This window comes from Xyrauchen texanus, chromosome 15 (genome assembly GCF_025860055.1).
Source record: "Xyrauchen texanus isolate HMW12.3.18 chromosome 15, RBS_HiC_50CHRs, whole genome shotgun sequence".
Lineage (NCBI taxonomy): Eukaryota > Metazoa > Chordata > Actinopteri > Cypriniformes > Catostomidae > Xyrauchen > Xyrauchen texanus.
In genome coordinates, this window is record NC_068290.1 from 25,293,004 (window position 1) to 25,320,869 (window position 27,866).

Sequence of the window (27,866 nt, forward strand, 5' to 3'; positions counted from 1 at the left end):
AGATATTACATTTTAAATCACAACATATATGCAGTCTTTGCAGGTTGTTTTGCTTTCTTGGCTTTGTTTTGGGTTCCTACAGGGTGATTCATGCCCCAGTGTGGACGTGTGAGGTTGGAAAAAAGCTATGTGAGCAAGTGTCCTCATTTTATATTTTCTGATGGAGGCTTGTGTTGTGACAGATGTGTCGATATACAGTAGAGATACGGAGTGAAAATGGTTGAGAGAGACAGCATGTCACCACAAGGGCTCGTGAGTGACTCTTTCCAGCAACCCCAGCACTTTCCAGCGGCACAACTCTACCCCCTCCTTTCACCTCTATCACTTGATCTGTTTATTCTTTCATCTCACACTCCTCATCGCTGTCTTCCCACTCCAAACCTCTCTCAACCTCTCTCTCTTCTTGTGACCCCACTCTTCAGCCCACCATTGTACAGTGCTTCACTTCCTCTTTTACTCGCTCACGGCCCGAACACTTTTCTTCCCTCTGTCTCTGTCTCTTTACCACTGTTTTCTCTTTTTCACAAACACACACATAACGTACCCTGTCTGATATGTGGCTGATGAAATTACCTGTAACACACTTGCAAGTCTAAAATGTTTTCAAAATCGCGTTCTTCTAAAAGTGCCGCGTTTACTCTGACCCACTCCTTGCTTGATCTCAAGGGTCAGGAAGTGGGCATGGAGGGGGTGGAAGTGTGGGTGGGTATAGCGTAGAGAGGAGGTAACGGAGGGAGGAGAGAAGGAGGAGTGGAGAGTCCCCCCCCACTTGTTATCAGTTTGTTCCTCCTCCTCAGCCACACACTGACAGAGTAAAAGAGAGAGAGAAAAAGCGTGTGCATGTATGAGAGGAAGACACGCAGAAAGGACCTCATTGAACAAGTGCACACATATTAATCAACATGACAAAGACCGGTCCTGTAGCATCTATGGACTATTCCCATTTGTGGTTGCCAGGTATGTGTTTAGAGCATGTATGCTGTTGTCAGGTTTGTCTTTTCTTAATTTAATAGATGGATTGATTAGAAATGCAGAGAATTGTTTAAGGTGCATTTTAAGGTCATCGAACCAAGAAGGTCAGCTGAGAGAATACGAAAGAAAGATCTGTGCAAAGTTTTGCTGGAATTTCAAAAAATTAAATAAAGGTAATATACACATTATATAATTAACTTCTAAGTGATTATTTCTCAGTTATCGCTAGAGAGAGAGGAGTTTATGATACAGTGCCAGCTGAAGTAATTGAGTCTTTAATCCTGTCAATTTACTGAATCAAACGTTATATTGAAATGTAGTTCTCTGTGATATTTTTATTTCAAAGCACTGAAATTACTGAAATGAAGTATTTTAATCTACTTCAATAATTTTATTAGTTTATTTTAATTGTTTAATTAAATTTGTTAAAAAATATGCTTTTTGGATAAGCGCTCAATCCACACATTTTGAAATATTCTTACACATTTATTAAGTGTGGCTTAACCCTTGTGTGTCAATTTAAAAAAGTTACCTAGAGGTCCTTAGAGGAAAAAATTACTTTTTAATTTATATATATATATATATATATATATATATATATATATATATAATTTTCAATTAGAATTTTAACCCTTTAAATGCCAGTTTGTTTATATTAATGTCACTGTTGTTTTTTATGGAGAAAAAACCCCACAAAAAATGAATTAATTTCCATATACTAAATGCTAAGGGAACATTTTTTTTTTTGATTATCACAGTCTAGGATATGTCAATGATTAGTAACAACATACTAATATATAATGCCACTGTTTGTTTTTACACACACACAAATTTCTCAATACACACATACAGAAAACACTTTGACATCCACACCCACACAATTTTAGCTGCATAATTTATTTAACTGGCCTGCAGTGCTCTATCATACAGATAACATATACAGAGTGGTGGAGGCGTAGTAGGTTAAAGCACATAACTGGTAATCAGAAGGTTGCTGGTTCAATCCCCTCAGCCACTACCATTGTGTCCTTGAGCCTGGTTACTCAAGGGGGATTGTTCCTGTAATAAGTGCACTGTAAGTCGCTTTGGATAAAAGCGTCTGCAAAATGCATAAATGTAAATGTAGGAAAAAAGCATGTATTTGCGCCATAGGGTAAACATGAGAACAATGGTGCCATCTAGTTGAAAAAATAAAAAGTTACAATTTTGAAGCCAGGGATCCGGAATAAATTTATTATATCATAGAATTCATGATTTTAAACTTTGATGGCACTGGGATCGAATACTGCCATTTTAATGGGTTTCAATGGGACATTTTTGTCCTTAAGGTGCTGAGTGTACTATTTTGTGTACACCGTGTATTATAGAGGTATTACAGGAACTGAGATTGAAATATCAATGTTCACTAAAATATACACTCCTTTGGCAAAATTTATGCCGTTGCCATTAACAGCCAAAATGATCAAAAGAAGCAAAAATGAAAAAAATACAAAAATGTCCCAAAGGTTGCACAAGCGTCCAAAAGTGTGTGCTAACTTGTGATTTTGCTTGTGGCTTTTTAGATTAATGAGCTTAAAATGCAATTTTCAAATAGTGCCACAGATTTGAATTTGCCTTGAAATCTTGGCTTTAACTAGGTCATAATAGGACATTATTTGAGATCATTGTCTATTAAAAGACAAACTTCCTCCCAAGCTGCAATTATTTACGAGGCTGTAACCGATTCTCTTTCAGTGTTTCTCTGCATTTTAAACATTCCCTGCATTTCTTCTTCTAAAATCCAGATTTCCAAATTTCCAAAACAGAGATTTGAGTTTGAGAACTGAATTTAATGCAGGTTTTGTAATTCATAAAATTAGAGAATTAATAATAAAAGTTAATAATATGACTTTTGCAAAGCATTTTATATTATTACTGGTCTTCTAATTTATGATATAAAGTGCTCAAAATGACATTCAATTAATACTGCGTTCAGGTCAATACTACAGTCATCAATGACAACATTTTAATATCAGGAAACAAACACAAAACGTAAATAGTATCTTCCTAAACATAGAGAGCTCAGCTTCTTTGGCTTTTAAGTGCGTTACAACAACTTAAATATGTGGTATTCCATGCATAAAAGCTTCAGGTTATGACACTGTCCTTCTGGTTGTACCATTATGTATATTTAGTTATGAGCTGGTCGCTCGAGCCTAAGGAATTATTATAGATTTGGAAGTGTGAGGGACCCTCTGGGAAACCTGATGTTAAGTACTTCATGGGTTTGCCCCCTTCCCCCTTCCCCCAGCTCCAAACTGTCTGCATTTGCACACTCAAAAGACAGTTCTTAGGACAACTACTCTTTGCTTTGCTTGAGTGATGAACTGTGCTATAATAGTGGGTGCCAATTTACTCTGAGAGTAAAATGGATGTGCTTGCTAAAATTAGTTTGATAAAAAAGGGTTATGGGTATATATTGAGTAAAAAATGAATTATGCCGATTCTTCAACTTGAGCAGCCACAACATTAAAACTACCTGCCTAATATTGTGTAGGTCCCTGTCATGCTGCCAAAACAGCACCAACCCGCATCTCAGAAAAGCATTCTGAGATTATATTCTTCTTACCACAATACTCAGAATGGAGCCAAACACAAAAAACATCCAGTGATTTGTGGATAGAAAGGCCTTGTTGATGAGAGGTCAACAGAGTAGACTGGTTTGAACTGACAAACCCTGTCTCTCAATCAGCTCCCTAGCTCCCTATGTTGTGAATCAGTATCGTGAACACGAATTCGGCCACTGGCAAGGGTGTTCATCCACTGAACATTGGGGCAATTATGACTCAGTCACCTGTGAAACATTGACAAGCTCGCGCATTCAAGTGCAGCTGTTATTAATCAGCACCACTGCTGTATAAATGACACTATCATTAATCTTCATTGAAGATATTCAAACATTCTGTTTTTATAACAGACTAATGGCATAAATACAGAAATAAAAATATATATGAGTGCATTTTAAACCTTCTTTTAACAACTGAAATACTTAAAAGATTGTTTCACTTAGTAATTATGAATTACAGTCCCTGTAATAAGTGCACTGTAAGTCGCTTTGGATAAAAGCGTCTGCCAAATGCATAAATGTAAATGTAAATGTAAACAATATCTCTTTTAAAGAGAAAACAAAGTCTTGGACTTCATAACTTATTTTCAAGCTCATTATCTAATGACTTTAAGGACTTCAGAAGACACGATATTGTTTCCGGTAAGGGAACATAGTGAGCAATGATGCTTCCTGGAATTTACAGTGCATTGTCTGTCTTTATAGGGAGCGAACGTTTTAGTGCGAATGGGACAGCCCTAGAAATGGCTGACTCCCTGATCAGTGCCCTGACTACTGAACTAGAAAGCTGAATGAGACACACCCAAAGTCTACGGTAACTCAGTTAACCGCTCTGTACAATTGTGGTGAGAAGAATATCATCTCAGAATGCTACTCTGAGATGCGGGTTGGCGCTGTTTTGGTGGCACGAGGAGGACCTACACAAAATTTGGCAGGTGGTTTTAATATTGTCACTGATCGGTGTATATACAGTATATTTGTGTGTGTGTGTGTGTCTATTCTGAGATGCAGGTTGGCTCTGTATTGGCAGCACAAGGGGGACCTACACAATATTACGCAGGTGGTTTTATTGTGGCTGATCTGTGTATAAGTGATTATCTGGCCTTTCAAACTTTAAATTGTGAGAGAGATCAGCGGTCAGAACACTGACTAGTCAGGCATCAGAAGACTTAGACACATTTATATAATTAATATGAATCTAAATGAGAACAAGTTTTGCTGAGCCAAATTATGAAAGAATGGAGAGGCCGAGAGGTTCATTCATTCTGTGATTTTTTTTAGATTATTTTGAGGAAATTGGAGATTGCCCTGGTTCTTGTAATAGGAACATGTTAATGTGGCAATCTTATTTTAGCTTTAAGCTCTGAAGAAACAGGTAAAGTGGCTGTAACAATAAGCAATTGACAACTGGCAATGAGCATTTAATGTCCCTCCTCGGGGTAACAGACACAAGGCAAAAGTTTGAGAAAACGTACTTGTGTCTCTGTCCTAACTCAGAATTGAGATATTATCCCCAATTTGCAGTGCATGACAGTAATTTCACTTGGAAATAATTTCCCGTATTTGGAGGCAGTGTGTAAGCATAATTATTTTAAATTTATAATAAGAATAGATGTCTGAGTTTACTGTAATCTTTTAATACAGAAGTTATAAAATGGAGAAGTTAAAAGTATTGTTAAATTTGAGTAAGAAATAGAACTGTGTGTCAGCTACTGTATAAGCATTTTCAACATTCAATCATGTGTGTCTGTTTGTGTGAATATTAATAGCCAGCCCAACAGTAAAGGTTTGGTTTAACACATTGTGTTTGCCCCAGCCTTAGGGGAAACAGAGAGGGAAGTGAGACATTCACACCAAACCATCAGACATCTTTTCATATTAACTTCATATGAATTATGAACTGCAAATTTACTTTAAAATTATGCTCATGCCTTTTTGAAGACCACTGCCCTAATATGTTTTAATGGACACAAATTCACTCACAAAACAGTCAGAACTTGAGTATGACAAAATCTTAAAATTTTTGGGCACCATATTCCCAGCAGACAGTTCTGTGGAAACCCAGAACTCATTATTCAATCTGCAGATATGGCCAGCTCCCTGACGGGACTCAAGAGGGGCTTTCCTGTCCTTTTACTTCCTTCATCAGCCACTGTGGTTGGACCCTGGATTTAATTGTCAGAGGAAGTGGGTAATTCTTCAGCTTTTTGGCGGTTTTTACATTCGTTACCCAATAGATATCTGGTAGAAATCTGGTTTCCTGTCTAACTTTCTGTGGGATTTTAATGATTATTGTGAAAACACATTGATTTTTACACATTGATAAGTCTGAGAACAAAAATGTTCTACTGCCCACTAGAGGAGTCTGAAAGTAATTATCAGTAACTTGTAAAGGCTTTGTTGTTTAATGTAATAGGCAGGAATGAAATATTGATGAAATGAATGGTGAAAGAGTGAGAAATGGATGAAGTGTGAATGTTGAGGGGGAGACAGATATAGATGAGCAGGAGAGATAGCGGCATATGCAGGTGGGTGATATTATTAGTCAGTCGTTGGCCTTGTTTGCATTTTTGCACAAAAGGGAAGTGAGTGTGTTTCTGTGTGTGTGTGTGTGTGTGTGTGTGTGTGTGTGTGTGTGTGTGTTATGCATGTCTATTTGAGTTTCTTTTTGATACAGAGTTTATATCCCTTATATCCTTATCAGAAACATACACATGTGTGTGTACAGATGTGTTTCTGACTTAGTATAGAATTACTATTATTATATTACACTATATTATATTATATTATACTATATTATATTTAAAACACGTTGTGATAATATTATTTGGTTGTAGTTTAATGTAGGCCAGAACACTGCAAAAACACTCATTCTTAATAATTTGATATGGGTTCCTATAATATATAAAATTATCATATTAATTTACGCTCTGTCTCTCTCTCTCTTGGCTGAGCGACCCTACTGGGACAGTCCCATGGGCCCGTTTACAGTTAAACATGAAGTGACACATCTATAATCGCATAGTAACTATTAGCTGTTTGTTTAATCATGCCAGACTCCACTTGTTTGAGAATTAAATCTAGAACCAAAGCTACTCTACACTTTTATCATCTAAAAATCTGTGTATGTGTGCATCATTTTGATTCCAAACATAACATATTTGTTCTGCCTACTTACGGTATCAAAACTAACATTAAAAACTATCTTGCTCTTTAAATTTGAAATAGGGTTAGGTGTTCAAATAGGGGTGCAGGGGATATAGAATCAGATGTGGAAAAAAGAAGACAAATGCTAAAGTGTGATGATTGTAATTTATTTTAACATTCCTGCAGTTTGTGATCAATGTCAGAGACTCTTTCCTCACTAAAATTTCTCCCTGGTTATCATCTTATCTAATCATCTATGCGGTGCTTTATAAAGTGTGTCAAAAGAAATGCATTGGCCTATAGGAATGACTCAATGTCTCTCACACTCTCTCTCTTGCTTTTATTTTGTTTATTTATTTATATATTTTACAGATATCAGAATGTCAAAACCAATAGAGGTTGACAATCCAGCAGCAGACTCTCCGATGGAGAGTAGAGGTAAAGCGTTTTTATAGTTTTGAGTCTGTAATTAAGAGTTTTCTCACATACAGTATGTCTCAATGTGTGTTAAGCAATACTTGTCTTCACATTAACCTCTATCTCTTTGTTTATCTATCTGTCTCTCAGACTCCGAGAGAAATGGCTCAGATTCTAATAACCAGGTAAGTGATATTAGGTGACAGGAAACATTGCCTTTAATCTGGACACAGGATGATTAAAAATAAGTCATTTGGTCAATGTGCCTTTGTTCTACAGTTTCAGCCAATGAAAATCAACCCTTTCTCCCATTCTCCCACACTGAGCAGTAGCACCAAGGTGAGTGAATGTGTGTAAATGGAAGTACATGCAAGTGCATGCATGCATCAGCTTCTATTATGTGCTACTTATTCAGTGTGATTTACATACAGATCTGCAAATTCCACATTTTGTGAGTGATGACCATTAAAATCCCTGGGTTTTGTAAACAATTGGGTCAAGTGAATCTTGAAATTATCTCAGATTGGTGCCAAAAAGACTGATATCCTTTCAAACGGAGTTGAATAGTTTTTACCTTTTTCATAACAAGGCTTGTTAGAAAGTTTGACAAGCTAAATATCAACATCCACTAGCATTTTACTCGCTTTAACATACCCTGCAGAAAAAATAACTTAGACCAGCATAAATTCCAGGCTGGTTTATGATGGTTTGGTGGTCTAGCTGGTGGAACCGCATCATTTAAAAAATGAACCAGCGTTTTTCTTTTGAAACATATGTTAGGAATTCTTGCTGGTTATGCTAGTTAAGAAGCCTGATGGAGATACTAGCACACCAACATCTCATACAGGGAACCAGCATCTAAAGATTAACATACACGCTGGTGACCAGTGATGTTAGTCTTTTCAAAACGGTCACTTTATGACTCTGAATTATTAAAGCTGAAGTTTGTAGTTTCTGCGGCACTAGTGTTACCAAATGGAATTGCAAAAATAATCAGATTCCCGGTAACTCCCACCATCTTCCCTTGTATGTACAAACATATAGTCCCTCCAAACAAACAGAGCAATGTGTATCAATCTAAATATGGCTTACTTTCAGATGGCTCTGCATATTAAGCTGGGATACAAAAAAGAATTTTAGAATAATTACAGACATTTGATACATTTTTAATACCCTCAATCAACATTCCTTGTCCTCCCTTTCTATAGCCCATTAATTCATTATTAACCTGTCTTTGTGTCTGTGTTTCAGATGAAGGTAGAGGATTGTTGTGAAATGTCTCGTGCTCCTTTACAAACTACACATGCTCAGACGCCCCTTTCCCACACACAGCTAATGCTAACGGGTGGCCAGCTGGCAGGGGTGAGACTACCGTGCTAATAAAGATATATTAATTTGCTATACTCTCAGTTACTCTTTAGTGCTTATGTGTGTATACTACAGTCCCAACATGATTGCTTGCTTGCTTTCAATGTGCTTCCTTTCAACTCCTTTGTTTTTAAAGGGATAGTACCCAAAAATGAAAATTCTGTCATCATTTACTCACCCTCATGTTGTTCTTATTACTTTCTTTCTTCCATGGAACACAAAAGGAGATGTTAGGCATAATGATAGCCTCAGTCACCATTTGCTTTTATTGTATAGGAAAAAAAAGTTTAAATGAAAGTGAAAGATAACTGAAGCAGACAACATGAGGCTGTGTAAATGATGACATACTTTTCATTTTTCAGAGAACTAACCCTCTAACTTTTATTTTTATTACATTATTCTCTATCTCTATTGCTCCCTCTCTCTCTCTCTCTCTCTCTCTCTCTAGTTGACTGCACTCTTACCTGCACAGCAACAGCTGCTCTTACAGCAGGCGCAGCTCCTTGCAGCAGCTGTGCAGCAGTCGCATGTGGCTCATGCAGCCAATCAGCAGCAAGCACAGCAGCATGCCAATCAGCAGGCAGCTCAGTCACAGAGCCAATCCCAGAACATACAAGAACAAACTGCCACCCCTGTCCCGCCTCCTCATCACCAGCTCCCTCTTTCTCAGCCAATCCAGCTCACTGCCCAGGTAGAGCCAATCATATCACTAAGCAGCACACCTGTGTAAGGTAGTCATAGGAAGGCTTCATGCAGTTTTGCGCAGACCGATCAAGAAGTGCATGTCGTTTAGAAATTTTGTCTGAGTTTAGACACCGCCGTGCTACCGTGACATCTGCCATCAAAGTACCATGAGAACGATTCGAAACCAGCCGTCTGGCTCAGCCGGTGCAGTTTCTCCAGAGCGGATGCATTAGCACTGATTACGACACAGATTATACATGATTGGCCAAACTCACTTATGACAATGGTGACATGTGTTTCATGGGCTGAGTTTGCAATGGCATACTACTGTACACATACTACTCGTTCTACTTCTGCTATGTCAATCTATAGCAGGAATAGTACCAAGGTGTTTATTCTGACACCATCTGTTCCACAAAACTCTCATAAATCTGTGTTCTTAAAACAGAACATCAAGTTTATATAATGTTATATTATGTTTATCATAGTAATATCATGTTTATTCATAAAAACAATTCAAAATGAATAAAAATAGGCAAGGCAAGGCAAGTTTATTTATATAGCACATTTCATACACAATAGTAATTCAAAGTGCTTTACATAGAAGAGATTAAAATAAGAATGAAAAAAAAATAAGAATAATTGAAACAGCTTAGAATATAAAATAAAATACAGTACAAACTGTCGGACACACAGTGGCACAGTGCTCATTCAGTAAATGCACAGCTAAACAGATGTGTTTTGAGTCTGGATTTGAATGTGACTACTGTAGGAGCACATCTGATCTCTTCTGGAAGCTGGTTCCAGCTGCAGATGGCATAATAGCTAAAAGCAGACTCTCCTTGCTTAGAGTGAACCCTTGGTATTTCTAGCTGATGTGATCCTAATGATCTGAGAGATCTGTTGCGTTTATATTCAGTGAGCATATCTGCAATATATTGAGGTCCTAGCCCATTGAGTGATTTATATACCAGTAATAATACTTTCAAATCAATCCTAAATGTAACTGGGAGCCAGTGTAAAGACCTGAGGACTGGTGTGATATGTTCATATTTTCTGGTTCTGCTCAGAACCCTGGCAGCAGTTTTCTGTATTAGCTGCAACTGTCTTATGGTCTTTTTGGGAAGGCCAGTGAGGTGTCCATTACAATAATCCACCCTGCTGGTGATGAAAGCATGCACAAGTTTCTCTAGGTCTTGACTGGAAACAAAGCATCTAATTCTTGCAATATTTTTCAGATGATAGTATGCTGATTTAGTTATTGCTTTGACATGACTACTGAAACTAAGGTCTGACTCTAGAGACACACCAAGATTCCTGACTTGGTTTTTAGTTTCTTGACCCCTAGCGTCAAGGTATGCATTCACCTTGAGAACTTCATCTTTGTTTCCAAAGACAATGACTTCAGTTTTGTCTTTGTTTAACTGAAGAAAGTTTTGGCACATCCAACTGTTTACTTCATCAATGCATTGGCACAGGGAGTCAATGGGGCTGTAATCGTTAGGTGATAGGGCTAAGTAGAGCTGTGTGTCGTCTGCATAGCTGTGGTAAGCAATTTGGTTCTTTCTCATTATTTGGCTCATTGGAAGCATATACAGGTTGAACAGGAGTGGCACAAGAATTGAGCCTTGAGGGACTCTGCATGTCATGGACGTCCACTCAGACTTATGGTCTCCTATACTCACATAATAACCTCTCCCTTCTAAGTATGACCTGAACCATTTTAGGACCATCCCAGAAAGCCCCACCCAGTTTTCCAGCCTGTCAAGAAGTATGTTGTGATCGACAGTGTCAAATGCAGCACTGAGGTCGAGTAGTACCAGTACTGATAATTTGCCTGTATCAGTATTTAAGCTAATATCGTTTATTATCTATATGAGCGCTGTCTATGTGCTGTGATGCGATCGGAAACCAGATTGAAAATTGTCAAAGTATCCATTCGAGTTCAAGAATTTGTTCAGCTGATTGAAGACAACTTTTTCAATGATCTTGCCTATGAAAGGAAGATTTGAGATCGGTCTATAGTTGCTTAATATGGTCTTATCCAGATTGCTCTTTTTCAAGAGGGGCTTGACAACTGCAGTTTTCAGGGAGTTTGGAACACTCCCAGAGAGAAGTGAGGAGTTTATTACTTCTAGGAGATCTGCTTCTAAACAGTTGAACACACTTTTGAAAAAAGATGTGGGAAGTGCATCAAGGGCGCAGGTTGATGTTTTAAGGTGCTGTATGGTTTCTTCCAAAATTTTGCCATCAATTTCTTTGAAATCAGACATAGTAACTACTTTCTCAGGTTGTGGTTTGATTTGTCTGACCCCAGCACAACTCAAGGGTGTGCTGATCTCCTTTCTGATATTATTGATTTTTTCAGAGAAGAAAGAAGCAAACTCACTGCACTTGCTGTCTGAGAGCATTTCACTGGGAATCTGGCTTGGGGGGTTTGTCAGTCTCTCTACAGTCGCAAAAAGAGTGTGTGTGTTGTTTAAGTTGCTGTTTATAATATTCGAGAAGAAAGTCTGTCTAGCTTTGCCTAGTTCCATATTAAAAGCATGGACGCTGTCTTTGTAGATGTTATAATGGACTACAAGTTTTGTCTTCCGCCACATGCGCTCTGCTTTTCTGCATTGTCTTTTCATATCTTGCACTGCTGTTGAGTTTCTCCAAGGTGTTTTTTGTCTGCCATTCTTCTTCCTGACTTTCACAGGAGCAATATCATCAATTACACTTTTAACTTTTGAGTTAAAAGAATCAAGGAGAAAATCAACAGAGTCAGCAGATATACTTGGTGTTAAAGATATAGCCTTTAGTACATTAGTGTTCTCATTTAAGCATCTCTTCTTGACAGACACAGATCTAGCTTCAATGGCAGGAGAGATCAATATATCAAAGAAAATACAGAAATGATCAGACAGTGCTACATCCTTAATAACAATCGATGAAATGTTTAGACCCTTACTGATAAGTAAATCTAGAGTGTGTCCATGATTGTGTGTGGGTCCATGTACATGCTGAGTCAGAACAAAAGTTTTTAAAACAGTTTTGATTTCTTTTGCCATATTGGTTTCTGCATTATCTATGTGAATGTTAAAATCTCCAGCAATGGTAAAACAGTCAAACTCTGAGATAATTGTTGATAACAGTTCTGTAAAGTCCTCAGCAAAGGCTGGAGAGTATTTTGGAGGCCTGTAAACAATGATAAGTAAAATGCGTGGAGCACCTTTTAACACACTACCCAGATATTCGAAAGACGGGTAATTCCCAAATGATATTTGCTTACATTGATAGACATCTTTAAAGAGAGCAGCTAAACCCCCACCTCTCCTACCTTCTCTGCAGACACTCAAAAAAGTAAAGTTAGGAGGGGATGTTTCATTAAGGACTGTTGCACTACAACTGTCTTCTAGTCAAGTTTCATTTAGAAACATAAAATCCAGGTTGTATGTGCTTAACAGCAATCTTAGTTTGGCGTGTAATAGGCACCAGATTAGATGGGTTTGCTGTACGGCTTTTGAAGGCCTTAGACTTTCTATCATGTAATCAAACAGCAAAGGAGAAAGATACAGGCACACTGGGTGCTGAATTTTTGATTGGTATTAAAATTATAGGCTATTTTTTTTACTTTCTTCTTGAACACAGAGCAGGCAATGTATTAAGCTGCAAATAAATTGTGTTTCTGGTTATTATATGTAAAATTAAAACCTCTGTCTATCTGAATTCCACTTTATTTGCAATAAAGAAAGCGAACATCGCACAATCCAATGCAATTCCGTGACTGAAGTCTAAAGTGCTTGACGGCTCTCTTTGACTCCTCCCCTGACTACAACCAGCAAATCTCACCGATCGATAAAGCAAGATGCTGTTCAAGTCGAGCACGTAAAGGGACTCTTGTCACATTTCCGGGTTTGGAACACTGAAGTAAACTTTAGTGGGGTAAACCTCTATAGCATTGAATGGGAGACCACATCATTATTTTATTTGCAAATATTATTTTTGCATTCCCATTTGCTCCACCAGCAAAAGAAACAATCCACTATTACCTGTCCACAACTTTACAAAAGAAAGATGCCACATTGACTGCCTCTGCAGCTATATTTAAAATCCCCCCCAAAAATGCTATAATAATATAATAATGCTAGGGTAATATAACACAAAAAGTAATGTTAAAAATGTAAACTAAATTACACTAAAATTAAAAAAATTAAAATATAAAAGTTTGATAGATCTACTGTAAATTAGGTAGAACATGTCTTAAGAGTCTGTGAAAAGAGTCCATGAAACTGATATGACACATCCACAAGTCACAGATTTCAATAAATATTGCTTTTACTTATAGTGAAACCATCATGTCCTTTAAGCCTCTCTCACTCTCTCTCTCTCTCTCTCTCTCTCTCTCTCTCTCTCTCTCTCTTTCTCTCTTTCAGGACATTCAGCAGTTGTTGCAGCTGCAGCAGTTAGTCCTTGTTCCAGGACACACTCTGCCTTCACCTGCACAGTTTCTTTTACCACAAACACAGCAAGGGCAGCAAGGTGACTTTCTATTGACACATGAAAAACTTTATGAATCTCTTTAGTATTTTTAGCATTTACTCTTCTTGTTCTTACATTAGCCACGTTTCCACTATCAGGCAAAATTACAGCGTGCTAGTGCATGCCAAGGGCAGTTGTCTTCCCACTTTCACTTCCGGGGCTTCATCTGCCCCCTCTGGGTTTCCTCAGGGCTAACGGCCAATAGCCTTTGGCCCGCCGATAACCCTTGGGCAAATAAGGGCAACTGGGATTGAGGCAGGGTCAATATCAAAGGCGGAGTTTCACTGAGTCAGGTCAGAGGTTTCAGTACCAGGATACAAATCTCCCAATCTTTCATATTTAACTACAAACTTACCTCAACAGATCAATGGAGAATCTTCAGTACTGGTCACTAGACGAAATCAGGGCTATTATGAATATTTGGGCTAATGAAAATGTGCAACATCAGATTGACGAGGTGTCTGCCGAACAAAAACGAGATTAATTATATTGTCGCCAATGTTGCCATGTTGTGTTTCCAGTGAACATCTGATTTTTTTATAGAAAATTGCGAGCACGGTACAAATCTGTGTATATTTCGATGGCTAGCTATTCTCCAGAGTCTGATATCACAGCTTGAGTTTCCCTCTTGCTTGTGAAATGGACAGGGTGTGTGATGTTGGCACCAGGGCGGTGTATAAAGGGTGGGTTTTAGGGGAATGCTTTGGCCGATGGTGGGTATGCAGATAGATTTTGGTCTCATGGCTTGATATTCAAGTCTATATTGGCCCTGGCGGAACAGTTGATAGCCCTGGCTCGCACTGGCCCGATAGTGGAAAAGCGGCAATTGTGTCCTAACTAGGTGTTTCCAAGTTTAATTCGTTTTATTTTGTCTCTTTGCACAGAAAGCAATAAAATCACAGCCAATCAGAACATACATATTGATGTTTATACAATAATTAGTTCCTGTTTTCTAATCTGACTGGCCAAGCTATGTACAGAGAGTGCTTATATTTATAACTGTTTGTGCACAGTTTGTATCACACCACTAGTTTGTGTTCATTTGTACCACAAACATACCACTTGTTGCTTTATCTTTCCAAGAAATTGTGATTAGATACAAATTGATTTAAAATCAGACTGATTTAAGTTGATTTTATGGTAATGTACGTTTCAGGGTTGCTATCAACGTCAAATTTAATTCCACTACCTCAGCAAAACCAAGGAAGCCTGCTGACCGCTCCACCCAGACTTGGTCTTCAAGCACAGGTAAAGTCAAAGATATTTGGGAGTCTGTCTTCTAGCACTCTCAAAACATGTTGTAAAGTGGGCACTTGTTTGAGTCTTGTATTTGTCTGTCTGATATTTGGCAGCGAGAGAAGGTTGCGGAAAACAGTTTGAACACAGTGACTCCGGTGGCCTCTCACCCAGAGGAGCCCAGTGACCTGGAGGAACTGGAGCAGTTTGCTCGCACATTCAAACAGAGAAGAATCAAGCTGGGCTTCACACAGGTACACAAACATACACACAAACACACTCAAAAGAGGTATATGTCCCTGTAAATTAATATGAATTACTTTCTGCACAGGGTGATGTGGGATTGGCCATGGGCAAGCTCTATGGGAATGACTTCAGTCAGACCACCATCTCTCGATTTGAGGCCCTCAATCTCAGCTTCAAAAACATGTGCAAACTCAAACCTTTGTTGGAGAAGTGGCTCAATGATGCAGGTAGAATAAGTTTTACAGCCTTCAATCATACATGTAGTTTTCCTCTCACATTCATGATTTGTGCATATGAATGTAATCATAAACAGGAATTGTGAACTTTATGATTAACATAGGTGAAATACCTTTACAATAAACAACTGTGAACATTATGAAACAGGGCGAAATGTAATTTAATTCAAGTAATTGGCTTTAGAATAAGTTTCAGTGCGCAGGAATTTCACTTTGTCAAAATGTCCTGAACTGGATAGAAACAGATGCTCATTTTAAGGTGGTAACTAAGGCTTTTGTTATTGGTTTGCACAGAGACAATGTCGATGGACAGCACATTGCCAAGTCCCAGTGCTCTCTCCTCTCCTTCAATGGGGTTTGATGGCTTGCCTGGTCGCCGCAGGAAGAAACGCACCAGCATCGAGACTAACGTCCGTGTTGCTCTGGAACGCAGCTTCATCACGGTCAGAAAGCATGACTAAATTTTTACATTTCCACTGCAAAACATATTTTCATATGTGCTTGCTTCTACCTCAAAGGGATAGTTCACCCATAAATGAAAATTCTCTCATTTACTTACCCTCATCCCATCACAGATGTGTATGACTTTCTTTCTTTTGTTGAACACAAACAAAGATTTCTGAAGAATATTTCAGGTCTGTAGGTCCATACAAGGCAAGTAAATGTGTAATACAATTTTGAAGCTACAAAAATCACATAAAGGTATTTTAAAATCCATAATCCATAAGACTCCAGTGATTAAATTTGTCTTCAGAAGCGATATGATAGGTGTCGGTGAGAAAATTAAAGCTTGAAATTAAAACCTTTTTTACTATCAATCTCCACTTTCAAATTCTTCTTATTTTGGTTTTGGCTATTCACATTATTTGTGCATATCGCCACATACAGGGCAGGTAGGAGAATAGTAAAAAAGGACTTAAATATTGATCTGTTTCTAACCCACACCTATTATATCACTTCTAAAGATATCGATTTAATCACTGGAATCTTATGGATTACTTTTATGCTGCTTGTATGTGATTTTTGGAGCTTAAAAAGTTTGGTACCCATTCCCTTGCATTGTAAGGCTACAGAGCTGAGATATTCTTCTAAAAATCTTTATTTGAGTTCATAAGAAGAAAGAAAGTAATAGACTTCTGGGATGACATGAGGGTGATTAAATTATAAGAGAATTAAAATGTTTGGGTGATTTATCCCTTGATGCTGAAGTTTAATTTTTTATGTTAAAATTCTTTCTTGTTTCCCAACTTAAATTGCAGAGCCATCTATCTAGCACTAAAACATAGCTGTTTGTCTGAGCATTCCGACCAGCCTGTCATGCCATTTTGATGTGGGACTATCTGTTTGTCCTACCAATACCAGATTGTTCAGGAATTCTGTTTGAATACTATAATTTATTTTTCTTTTTGCAGTTTTGTTTGATGACGCTAGTGTCTTAGTTTATATAATAATAATAATTCCTTACATTTATATTGTGATTTTCTAGGCAATCAAAAGGCTTTACATAGTATAGAATCTCCTCAACCACCACCAGTGTGCAGTATCCACCTGGATGATGCAACGGCAGACAGAGTGCACCAGAACGCCCACCACACACTAGCTATTGGTGGAGAGGAGAGTAGAGTGATGTAGCTAATTCAGGGATGGAGATTATTAGGAGGCCATGATAGATAAGAGCCAATGGGAGGAATTTGGCTAGGACACCAGGGTTATACCCCTACTTTTTAAGAGATGTTCCCTGGGTTTTTTAATGACTACAGAGTCAGTGCCTCGATTTAACGTCTCATCCGAAAGACGGTGCTATTTTACAGTATAGTGTCCCTGTCACTATACTGGGGCATTAGTACCACAGGGTTAGCACCCCCTGCTGGCCTCCCTAATACCACTTCCACTTTTACACACTTCAGCTTTAAGCAATCCTATCCTAAACATGTGATGAAGTTTGTTGTGTTTTCTCCATTCAGAACCAGAAGCCTACCTCAGAGGAGATTCTGCTCATTGCCGAGAAGCTCAGCATGGAGAAGGAGGTGATCCGCGTCTGGTTCTGCAACCGCCGACAGAAAGAGAAACGTATTAACCCCTCCAGTGCCACCCCTCCTTTGCCAAGCCAACCCCAGCCCACCTCACACAAACCCCCCTGCTACAGCCCGCACATGGTATGACCCGGCTTGCTCCCTTGGCCCATATCCCCATCTCAAACAACCCTGTGCCATAACACTACTGGTTTACCCTGCATGAGCAGATGTTAATAGTCATTCCCATAATGATGCATTTCCCATACACTCCTAAATGTGGTTCCACCCATCTTGCATTGCTTTGCATATTATTGTGGAATATACTTAATGGGATAGTTTTCACATACATTTTAATTCTGTCATTGCTTACCCTCATGTTGTTTGGAACATCATGAAGATGATTAAATTATGTCAGAATTTTCATTTTTGGGGGAACTCACCCTTTTAATCTTAGCTATGAAGCCAATTCATAGAACTAGGTCATAATACTATTGGGGGGTTCAACCTCTGTTACTTGTTTCTTGGATGCATGTACTGTATTCACTAACTTGTGAGGTCAGTATTTTTCTCTGTAATCAAAGTTTTTCATAATTGAGCAACTTTGAATAGTTTGACATGGACAATAGAGCCTGTCCCTTGCAGTGTTTGACTCCTGCTTACTCCTTGTCCTCTTTTCCCCCTCACCCTCCATTATTCTCTATCCATCATTCTTCTACTTTGACCTGTCATATTCCTATCTTATCCTGCATCCTCCTTACAGATCCCCAGTCAAGGGCTGTCCCAGACAATGACGAGTCTCAGTACAGCAGGTAGAATGCACACATGGACACTTACTCATCACAGAAAGTATCATCACAGAGTTTGTAGAGAGTCGCACATTATGATTGATGAATGCTGTTCCTTCCTCCTTCTTTCTCTCAGTGACAACCATGTCATCAGTTGGCCCTTTGACCTCAAGTGGGCCCTCCTTAAGCTCCACCCCTTCTCCTGCGACCCCGCCTCCCCGTAATGATACCAGCCCTGCACCGCCGAGTCACAGTACACTAAGATTGAACACAGGGTGAGTTTTTCAACATTCACAAATACACTCAGTACTTAGTCAATACTGGAAAAACTCTCCTTTTACTCTTTCCGGCTCAGCAACAATTTCTAATTGCAGCGTATGTGTGTGTGTGCAAATGTATTTTTGTGTGTGTGGTTTTGTCATCTGCAGTTCATGGCATAAAAAGAATGGTGACGTTTCTAACTACATCACAGATTTTGCTGCAAGTTTGAGGTGAATTACAACTGGCGGAGTCTATGTGCTTACACACAAATATACACTTAAACACAAAGACAAAAATATCTGTCATTGTCTAGTTTTGAGAGTTGAATTCGGGTAAATCTGGTCACTTTTTTAGAGTACTGTCAAAAAGTGTCCAATTTAACCAAATTGACCCTGTAAGAAGATATGGATATTCCAATCCGACTCAAAATACACAAAGGTCACGTATTTATTCATATTAATGTCCAAGGTCCAAGTAGTTTTATAACATTGAGACAATAATAGAGAGACTGATGTGTTTATCTGCAGGTATGCAGACTTTATTGTTTTTAAAAGCAAATTCTAAAAGCTTTTTTGCTTATGTTTATTCTGAAAGAATTTATTCTTTTAGCACTGCTTATGTAGCCCTTAACTAAATCTAAATGCTAAACGCTTTTTCTTTTTCCCTTTCTATTCCCTATCTTCCTTTCTCCTTTCCCTTGATGTCTGTGTGTTTTGGGGGGTGGTTATTTGTTGGTGTCTCAGGAATACGATGAGGAGAGTTAACACAGGAATGAACCAAGCTCTTCTTGGCAACAACCCACTTGCTACTATCCAAGGTTTGTAAGAAAGGGAGGGAAGGAGAGATGGATAGTTTTAAAGATTAGCAAAGCCACTCCTTGCTGAAAAGACCAGCATTGCTGGTCATCAGCTTATGTTGTGTTTTAAGTGCTGGTCCCCCAGCATGGGATGCTGGTGTGCTGGTGTCTCCACCAGGCTTTTAAACTTGAATTGAATTGAATTAAACTTGAATTTGAATTGAACTTTATTGTCCATTTTCATGGAAATTTGTATTTGGCCCCAAACCGGCAAGAATAACATATAAAGACAAGTACACAAGAAAAGTTAAACATACAGACATACATACTATGTACCTTTCATGAACTATTACAATAAAATCAAATACATCAGTACTAATAAGTTGGTGACCATTGCTCATCATCAAAAAGGGAATAAGTATTACAATACCCAATTCATTTATTTAATAAAATAATTGATAATGGAATAAAAGATCTCTTAAAAATATTATTTGTTGTTCTTGGCACTTTATAATGTCTAGCTTAACCAGCTTCATCAGAAAGACAATGCTGGTCAACCAGCTTCACCAGCTAGGTTTTGCAGGTGAAAACCATGACTCTGTTGGTCCACCAGCAACAAACCAACACTAACCAGCATAACCAGGTTTTTAGCAGGGCTTCTCCTTAAAAAATATATATTTTCCACTTCACATCAGTCATGTGTTACTATGTGAGTTGTGCTGGAGTGCTTATTAATGTTGTCCTCTCTTTGGCTACCACACCTGTTCTCTTTTTTCTTGCATCTGTTCATTATTTCACACAATACTACTACATCCTTGTCAGGGGTGCATTAATGCACAGGCTTACATGGGCTGAAGCCCAGGGGCCGCCAAATCTCGGGGGGGGGGGGCATTTGCACCATCCGCCACCTCATTTGCCCCTGGCGACATCCGTGGGAGGAGCGCATCTAAACTCATTTGTGAAGACAGTGATATAAACACAGAGATGGTGAAAGCTGTCTGTGAAGCGCATGTTGGATGACCATCATGGGGGCTCTACAGAACAGTTGGCCCCTGGGTACCTTAATGCCCCGGGGCACCTTAACCCTATCATGATACATGTTAAGCCCAGTGCATACTGTACAATTGTGGCCACAATTTTGCTGTCTGAAACAAATTTCGTGAGTTACTGTGGCATGCTCAGTAACAGACAAATTATTTAATTTACTATGAATCATGAGGTGCATCCCAAATGACGCACTCTTCACTGACGAACATGTACTTACAATATACTACACAGAAGCATTCATCGTTAACATCTGAGGGAAGTGACATTTCAAACGCACAAAATGTGTTGCTGCTAGATTTAGTGCATTAGTCAACCTCAGTTCAACATTTGTATTTTAAACAGCGTAAATATTCATACAGCATGGGGTGATGATAAAACAGTCAACTTACATTTGTAAAGTGCTCTCCTTGCAGAAGTTTCAATAGTCCATTATTTAAAATTTTGTCAGACCAGCAACGTAGCCCAGTAACTCCTTCCCTTTAGCTACGTACGGCAAGCCGCAAGTGCTGAGTGCATGAAGTGTCCAACATTCCACACTCTGTTTTAACAGATAAAGAAGTGCATCATCTGGGTACTCATAGTATGCTAATTTATACTTACTGGGCAAACAGGCTTCATTTAGCTTGCTTAAAAATTATGACAAAATGCTATGATGTTGGTGTTCAATTGGTGATATTTCTCCTGTTCACGCACATCCCTGAAATTCTTAACCTAGCAGAACTTGGCTAGTTGGAGAGTATTGATGATTTTGGCTTCTTCCGTTGCATAAATTATGGTTTATGAAGATGTATTAAGAGCAAAGCAATGGATGACGTATATGATATGCAACATAAATATTCATACTATGAAAATAATTTGAGTTCGCTCCAAAGAATGAGCAATTCTCTTTTGCTCTCAGCTCCGGCGTCACTCTCCGTTTTAATTTTTATCTTTTCCAGGCAAAACATTGGCAACATTAGAGTAAAGACTCAAATAAGCTTCATACAAAATCGAAGAACTAATGGGTGTGACGTCATTTAGAACAAAATCTGGCCAACAAGACGGTGCTTTTGCATTCATTTCGGTGATTCGGAACAGCTCTCCTGGGAGAACTTTTAAGAAAACTTCTAACCGACTGCTAAACACCTTCTTACTTTCTATTTATGTTATTTAGTCAGTCAAAATCAGTCAACAAAATCACACTGGCATGTAGAATTGTTAGCAGGCTGATACAAATTTACCTACATCTGTATGATCGTTCATGTAGAGTAATTTTCCAAGACCACGTCATGCAATTTCTATTTTATTTATTTTTATTTGTCTACAAAAGGAATCAAATCTACAAAATTCTCCCAAGTACCCATTCCCTCATGTGCCATCTGCAGTGAAAGCCATTTACATATCTGCCCAAAGTAAGATATGCCTTATAAACACCTACCACAGCAGTGTGGCAGGTGTTTGAATGTTCGAAAACAGCATACCATTGCTCGGCTGTTTAGAACTTCTTTTTACCTCTGAACGAAGAACGAATAAGAACTTTTCCAGAAGTATATTGAGGCCTTAAGGGTTAGAGTGGATTTACGCAAAACCATTTAAATTTTGAATGTGAACGTGACATGATCGATGGCTCTGTCAACGAAAAGTACAGTCAGACATAAAAGACTGTTGATGTCCCACAGTCTGCCATGGCTTTCACGTATGATGTCACCAGGGTCATATCATGCAATCTAACAAACTACAATCATAAAGCCCTGTGAAAAATTGCAGTGTGCAACCGGCTTTAGTTTAATTGGTATCAATAATTTAATTCATTGATATCAATATTTGAGAATATTACTGTGAATGTTGTAATAGTATACTCTTTTTCCTTATCTGTCTTCCACAGCACTGGCAGCCAGTGGTGGCCAGCTGCCCAGTTCCAGTCTTGAGGGCAGAGGCAAGGTGTTAATCGGTGGTTCTGGGGGCCAAGGAGCAGGTCTCCCCACTTCCCTCTTCCTTAACCACTCCTCTTTGTTGACCAGCATGGGATTAGGCAGTTCGGCTGTTGCCCATTCTGCCAAAACATCATTTCCTGTCACAGGCGGCATGAGTCCCTCTCCTTGCTCAAGCCCTGCCTTGTCCTGCTCTTCCAGTGAATTGGTACACAGCCCCCACTCAATGGGAGGGGCTAAAATTGAGTGACATTGCCCATAGGCCAATCACAGAAATAGGAGGAGGAGAAGGAGGTGAAACCACACCTGTCAACCAAAGCATCCCTAGATCCCCTCCCTCCCTTTAATTTCCTCTCTTTCACACTCACTCTCTTCCTTTCTCTCGCTCACTGATGCCAAAAATATACAAAGTAGAAGAGGAGAGAGATGGAGAGACAGAGTTGGAGGAGGAAGGAAGAGGAGAGAAGGGAATGCAAAAAATAAAACACAAAAAAAAAAAAAACACCACGCATGCATTAGCAGGATGCAGCCAAATTCATTAATAAAAAGAAAACAAATAACGTTTTGAACAAAAAGTACATATGGACAAAAGGAGATTCTTAGATTCTGTGTGCACCAAAAACAACAGAAGAAAGAACTTTACTGTGTGTTGTTGAACAATAGCAACGGGTCTTAGATTTCAACTCTTTGATGCAAAGGTGAATTACTGAATACCAAAAAGTATAATGGAACTTTAAGAGACTCATTATGATAAAAGATACAAGCATACTGAAATCTCAAATACCAAAAACAAACACCAAAAATACGGATGGAAAAGCTTTATCCAAAGGACCTGTAAATAGCCGACCGTCTAGGACCAGATCCAGTGAAACAATCCAGCCATCATCACATCTGCCATGCAATCATACTGTTTATCCATCATTCCTGTTTTCCATTATGTTTTTATGATTGAATGATTTTTTTCATTGTAAATTGTGCATTAACGATTACATTTGAGTTAGCCAGGCTCAAATGCTCTAGTCTTAACTTTCTGTGGTTCTTCCTCGTTTTTACTTAATTGTTTTACAGAAAGTTGCAGGTTTTCCATCAACAATCATTCAAGTCTTTCTTGAATGTTTCAGTACATTTGGTCATCATCATCTTCATTTCATGCCTTATTGAGTATATAGAGAGTGTTGGATCTTTGTTGTTCATCATATTAGCACTGCAAGTGTTTGCATTGATTGATGCAGCATCTACTTGTATATCCCAAGACATGAACGTTGTATAGTGCTGCAAAAGTGAGACCAAACCCTCTAATCATGCCTCTAGTTTAAGTAAGAGTAAATATTCTAATTTCTATCCAATTAATATCATTTCCATTTCTTCATTCATTTATCATATGCCTCCCTCACTCCCTTTTGAAAACCAAAGCGATTAATTCATACACATTATCAGGTCATTAGTCATGTGATGCAGAAAGAGATCAGGGCCCCGAACCTTGACAACCCCACTCAAAAACACACATGGGAAATGTCTGGGATCTGTCATGTTGAAGGCGCTCCCATCCTCTTTGCTTTTTCTACAAGCCAAAATAATTAAACAAAACTTCACAGCCAGCCAAACTTCCACTAACTCTAAAAACAAAACCCAAAAACAAACCAAGCCAAATATGGACGGAGAGGGATAGAGGAGAAAACGAGTTGTTGTACAGACAAACATTATTTCCTTCAGGCATATCTGAATCAAGGTCCCACAACCTTGTAGCAAGGGATTGATAGATGGAATGATGATTCCACCTGCCTCTGCCTTTTGTCATTCAAACTCTTCCTGGTCCTGGGAGGTGGGATCTTTGATGACCTCACTAAACTCATCTGAAAAAGATGTTACGGGGTTGGGAGGGTTGTTATTTGAGTTTTTTATGTTCTGTCTGTCTGTTTTGTGGGGGTTTTCTCTGCTGTGTGTGTAGATACTGTACTTCTTCATTTGTGTACTATCATTTGGGAATAGAAATCTAATTTTGTAACCTTCCTTACTCGTTCCTATCTAGTTGTGTTAGAGACTCCTAATCAGGTGGTTGAAACAATACTGTGAAAATTCAGTACAACAGATGAAAAAGACCAGGACAAACACATACACACCACACACACTCACTCAAGTACATCCAAAGAACCAAAGTCAATACAAGCTTTAAAACTTTTAAAAGAACCAAATATCATATGATCTACTCTCATCCAACCAAAGGTCACCACTTTACAGTTGTATTTATAGCGTGCTGCAATCTGTAGTTGAGCACTGCAGGTTCAATTAAGGATGGAATACATGAACTCAAATCTCTATGTTACCGTATAGTCAGAATGGGTCAGTTAGTGCTTCTATAGATTTTGTAGTAAATGATCTATGTTATAATGCTTACTTATTGCTAATGTATGGAAGAAACCCGTTGTGAAAAGATTTTAAAAAATGTTGATATTTAGACCAAAAATTCACACCATCTCTCTTTTGGGTTTTTGTGTCTTCTTCCTCCCCCAACTGAAACAAATGTATTTCTTTATTTATTCTTCTCTTGCTTTTTTTGAGAATTTTCTTATTTTTTTTTTATTTATTGAATATATGCTGTTTTGTAGTGGGTGTGTTTGAGGCACCAGATTGTATTAAAATGTAAACTTCCTTTGCCAAAGCAACCTTTCAATCCAAATCCATCGACAAATGCAACCACTGGTCCTAATTGACCAAGCGTGACAGCGTAGAGGTGGACACTTGTCTTCTCAACCTCTGAGCTGTTTCTTACAAGACAAAGCCTGCGAAGGGGTAACCTATCAGGGGAAAAAGCAGCACTGTGTTTCATCTGCTAAAATGTTTTAGTAGCGTTAAATCACAACATTGAAGTAACCTTCCAGAGTAAAAGTATGCACTGCCATGTTTTGATAGAAAAGTGAGGAAGGGATGAGATTACAATCTTGACAAGATCAATTGTACATCCTGTACTGTCTTTTGACTGTTCACCTACATTGTATCTCTATGTACCTGTCTCACCACAGATGGTATTAGCGATTGTGTTGTTCTGGTTCCTGTTGTGATGGCTACCATACATGTGTGACAATGTTGAGCACAGTGCTGCCATTAGCCTTGAACTGAAAGCTTTAAACAGCTACAAAACCAAAAACTTTTGGAGAGGAAAGATGGAGGGATTTGGGTGGAAGATGCATATGGGGTTCCATAAGTGAGGGAGGAGAGGAGAAAACACAGCAAAATGGATGTAATTGTATGATAGTGGGAATGTATCAGTGCTATCTCCATCTTCCTCTCTGTTGCTCTGTGCCTCACTCCTCCTCTTTGTCCTATTTCTATTCCTGTTTTCTTTATTATTATGATTTTTTTTAGCTTGCTTGTTGTTTTGTCTCCTGGGTAGGGGTTGTAAAAGAGAGATAGTTTCTCAAATACCTCACTCTCTTTAACAACAAACCAAATAGATGAATGCTTTAAACAGAGAAGTGGGCTGCATCTGCCGGTAGGGGACAGAGAGAAGCATTCTGATTGGCCAGAGCTGAGTGATCATGAAGGTAAATGTTAAAACTGGAAGGTTTAGATGAAAGATCAAGGAAGATGACAGAACTCAAACTGTTTTGATGCCAATTTGATAAAGAAAAAAGAAACCTGTTTTGTGTTTAGCCTGTAAGAATCAGACTTATTTTATATAAGCTCTGGCCTGTTCACTTTCTCTGTCCTGCACCAGCTTTTCCAGTCACCAAACACACAGGGCAGGACATGACACGAGGGCCATTGCTAGTGGTGTGAAAAGTCCAGGGGGCCCCACAATAAATTCTAAACTGTATTTTTTAATAGGAAAGTGGCCCAGAGCAATGAAAAAGTCAGGGGGCCCAGATTACCTTGCTACGGGCCTGCATGACAGACACCTTTATATATATTTATATATATATAATGTGTGTGTGCATGTCAGAAAGGTGAGTGAGAGAGGGTGGTGACTGTTGTTGCTAGGTGACAAATTTTATGTAAAAAAATGAAGGGAGCAGAGGAATATAAGTGAATCCCTCTTAATCTTGCTTTATCTTTCCTCTTGACTAGTCAGGCACAGTATTGGGCATCTTTAAAACTTCTCTCCATTGATATGCAAGTAGTAAGCACAGTGTAAGGGACTGTGTTCACAGTGTAGGGTCTCTTTAGTGGTGTGAATCTCCAGAGCATGATACCAAAGCAACACACCACTGTGAGATCAAACACAACACACACTCCCTGAAAACCTGTTCAGATTTTCCTCTTTGATTTTGGTTTTGGGTAAAAGACTAAATGGATACCTTGTGTTTGCTTTGCTCAAACCTCACAAAATTTTCTAATTACATCTTCTTTTTTAGTTTAATGACAGTAATCAGATTTGAAGTAATATTAAAGTAAATAAACAATCTCAAAAAAGAAAAAAAAAAAGAAGAATCGGACACTGCCTGACCAAGAGAACTCTATACCTTTCTCGTTTCACTGTCTCTCTCTCTCTTTCTCTCACTGTGTGTGTGTGTGTTTGTGTGTGTGTGTGTTATAAATGTAAAAAAAAGACCAGCTTCAGTCCAAAGGTGTTTAAAATTATTAAAATAGCAAAGAATACAAACACTTCTAGTTAAACCAAAGAACTATACCAACATTTTTAACTGTTTTTTTTTTTTTTAATTTTATTTTTTTTTTTACTATTTTTCTGTCTCCTTCCCTGGTCACCTAGCAACCCAGTTTCTTACAGTATAACCTCAGCTATCCAAAGTGACATACAATGATAACATTTATATTTTTAATTATTTGGGGGTAAATCTTCATGATGATGATGATGATCTTAAAGACAAGACTTGGTATTTCTGTGATTATTTTTTGCCCCATGTTTATCTTTTTTCTGGTTTGTGATCTGTCCCCTAAATCTTTTCCCTGATTTCATGTTCACTGCTCACTCATAAGTGCGTAAATGAGTGTGTGTGGGTGCGTCGTTGTCTGTGCGTACATATGTTTATGTGCGCGTGAATGCATGTTGCACGCTCTAAAATTGGACTTGTATTTGACACATGCAGTTATTTTAGGAGTGTGGATAGGGGTGAATGTGTGTGTTCCTGTTGATGGTTGTTCTCATGTTTTAACCCTTTTCATTGTTTAACCTAACACTAACCGTAATCTGTTTTTTGTTCTCCCTGAGTTGAGCAGTCCTTTATTCCTTCTCTCTGTCCTCTGTGTCTTTTTTCCCCTCCCTATGATGACAGGTTAACCTTTTGGTGTAATTATCTCTGAAACCAAAAAATCGTTGACAAATAACTTGCTTGATCATTGTACAGTGTTGTTCATTTAAAGTCATTTTTGTAACTGAAAGTGTTTAACTCATCTGAATAAAAAGAGTAGAGAGAAAAAGCACAGTGCATTAAAATGTTGTCTTTTCAACGTTAGGTAATTGATTAAACATGTCTGAAAATGATTCAGAACTGCAGTGGTTTTCAACTGGTTTTGCATCAGAACCCAAACATTACATGGGTAAATTAAGTGGCACAAGAAGTAAAACAAAAATTACCTTAAAAGTTCATCATGAACAATTAACGTTACATTGGCTGAACAGGAATATTGATTCATCTCTTTCTTTTGTTCATGCTAAATA

The 27,866-nt window shown here is 38.4% G+C and overlaps 1 protein-coding gene across 2 annotated transcripts; it reads left to right on the top strand.

The window, feature by feature from the left end:
• Positions 1–826: 826 nt before the first annotated feature.
• On the top strand, positions 827–27,473 carry LOC127656082 (POU domain, class 2, transcription factor 2-like). Of its 2 annotated transcripts, XM_052144249.1 has the most exons (17): positions 827–957; positions 7,097–7,162; positions 7,292–7,326; positions 7,421–7,480; positions 8,393–8,503; positions 8,958–9,200; positions 13,612–13,717; positions 14,874–14,965; positions 15,070–15,207; positions 15,285–15,426; positions 15,730–15,878; positions 17,400–17,591; positions 18,211–18,259; positions 18,372–18,510; positions 18,664–18,726; positions 19,240–19,313; positions 22,204–27,473. In XM_052144249.1, exons 1-17 carry the CDS (start codon positions 903–905, stop codon positions 22,497–22,499), a joined length of 2,010 nt encoding a protein of 669 aa, XP_052000209.1. In that variant the 5' UTR covers positions 827–902; the 3' UTR covers positions 22,500–27,473. The 2 variants fall into 2 exon arrangements, with proteins under 2 accessions (XP_052000209.1, XP_052000210.1); XM_052144250.1 differs by lacking the exons at positions 8,958–9,200; positions 19,240–19,313 and having other exon boundaries at positions 22,204–22,373.
• The last annotated feature ends 393 nt before the right edge of the window (positions 27,474–27,866 follow it).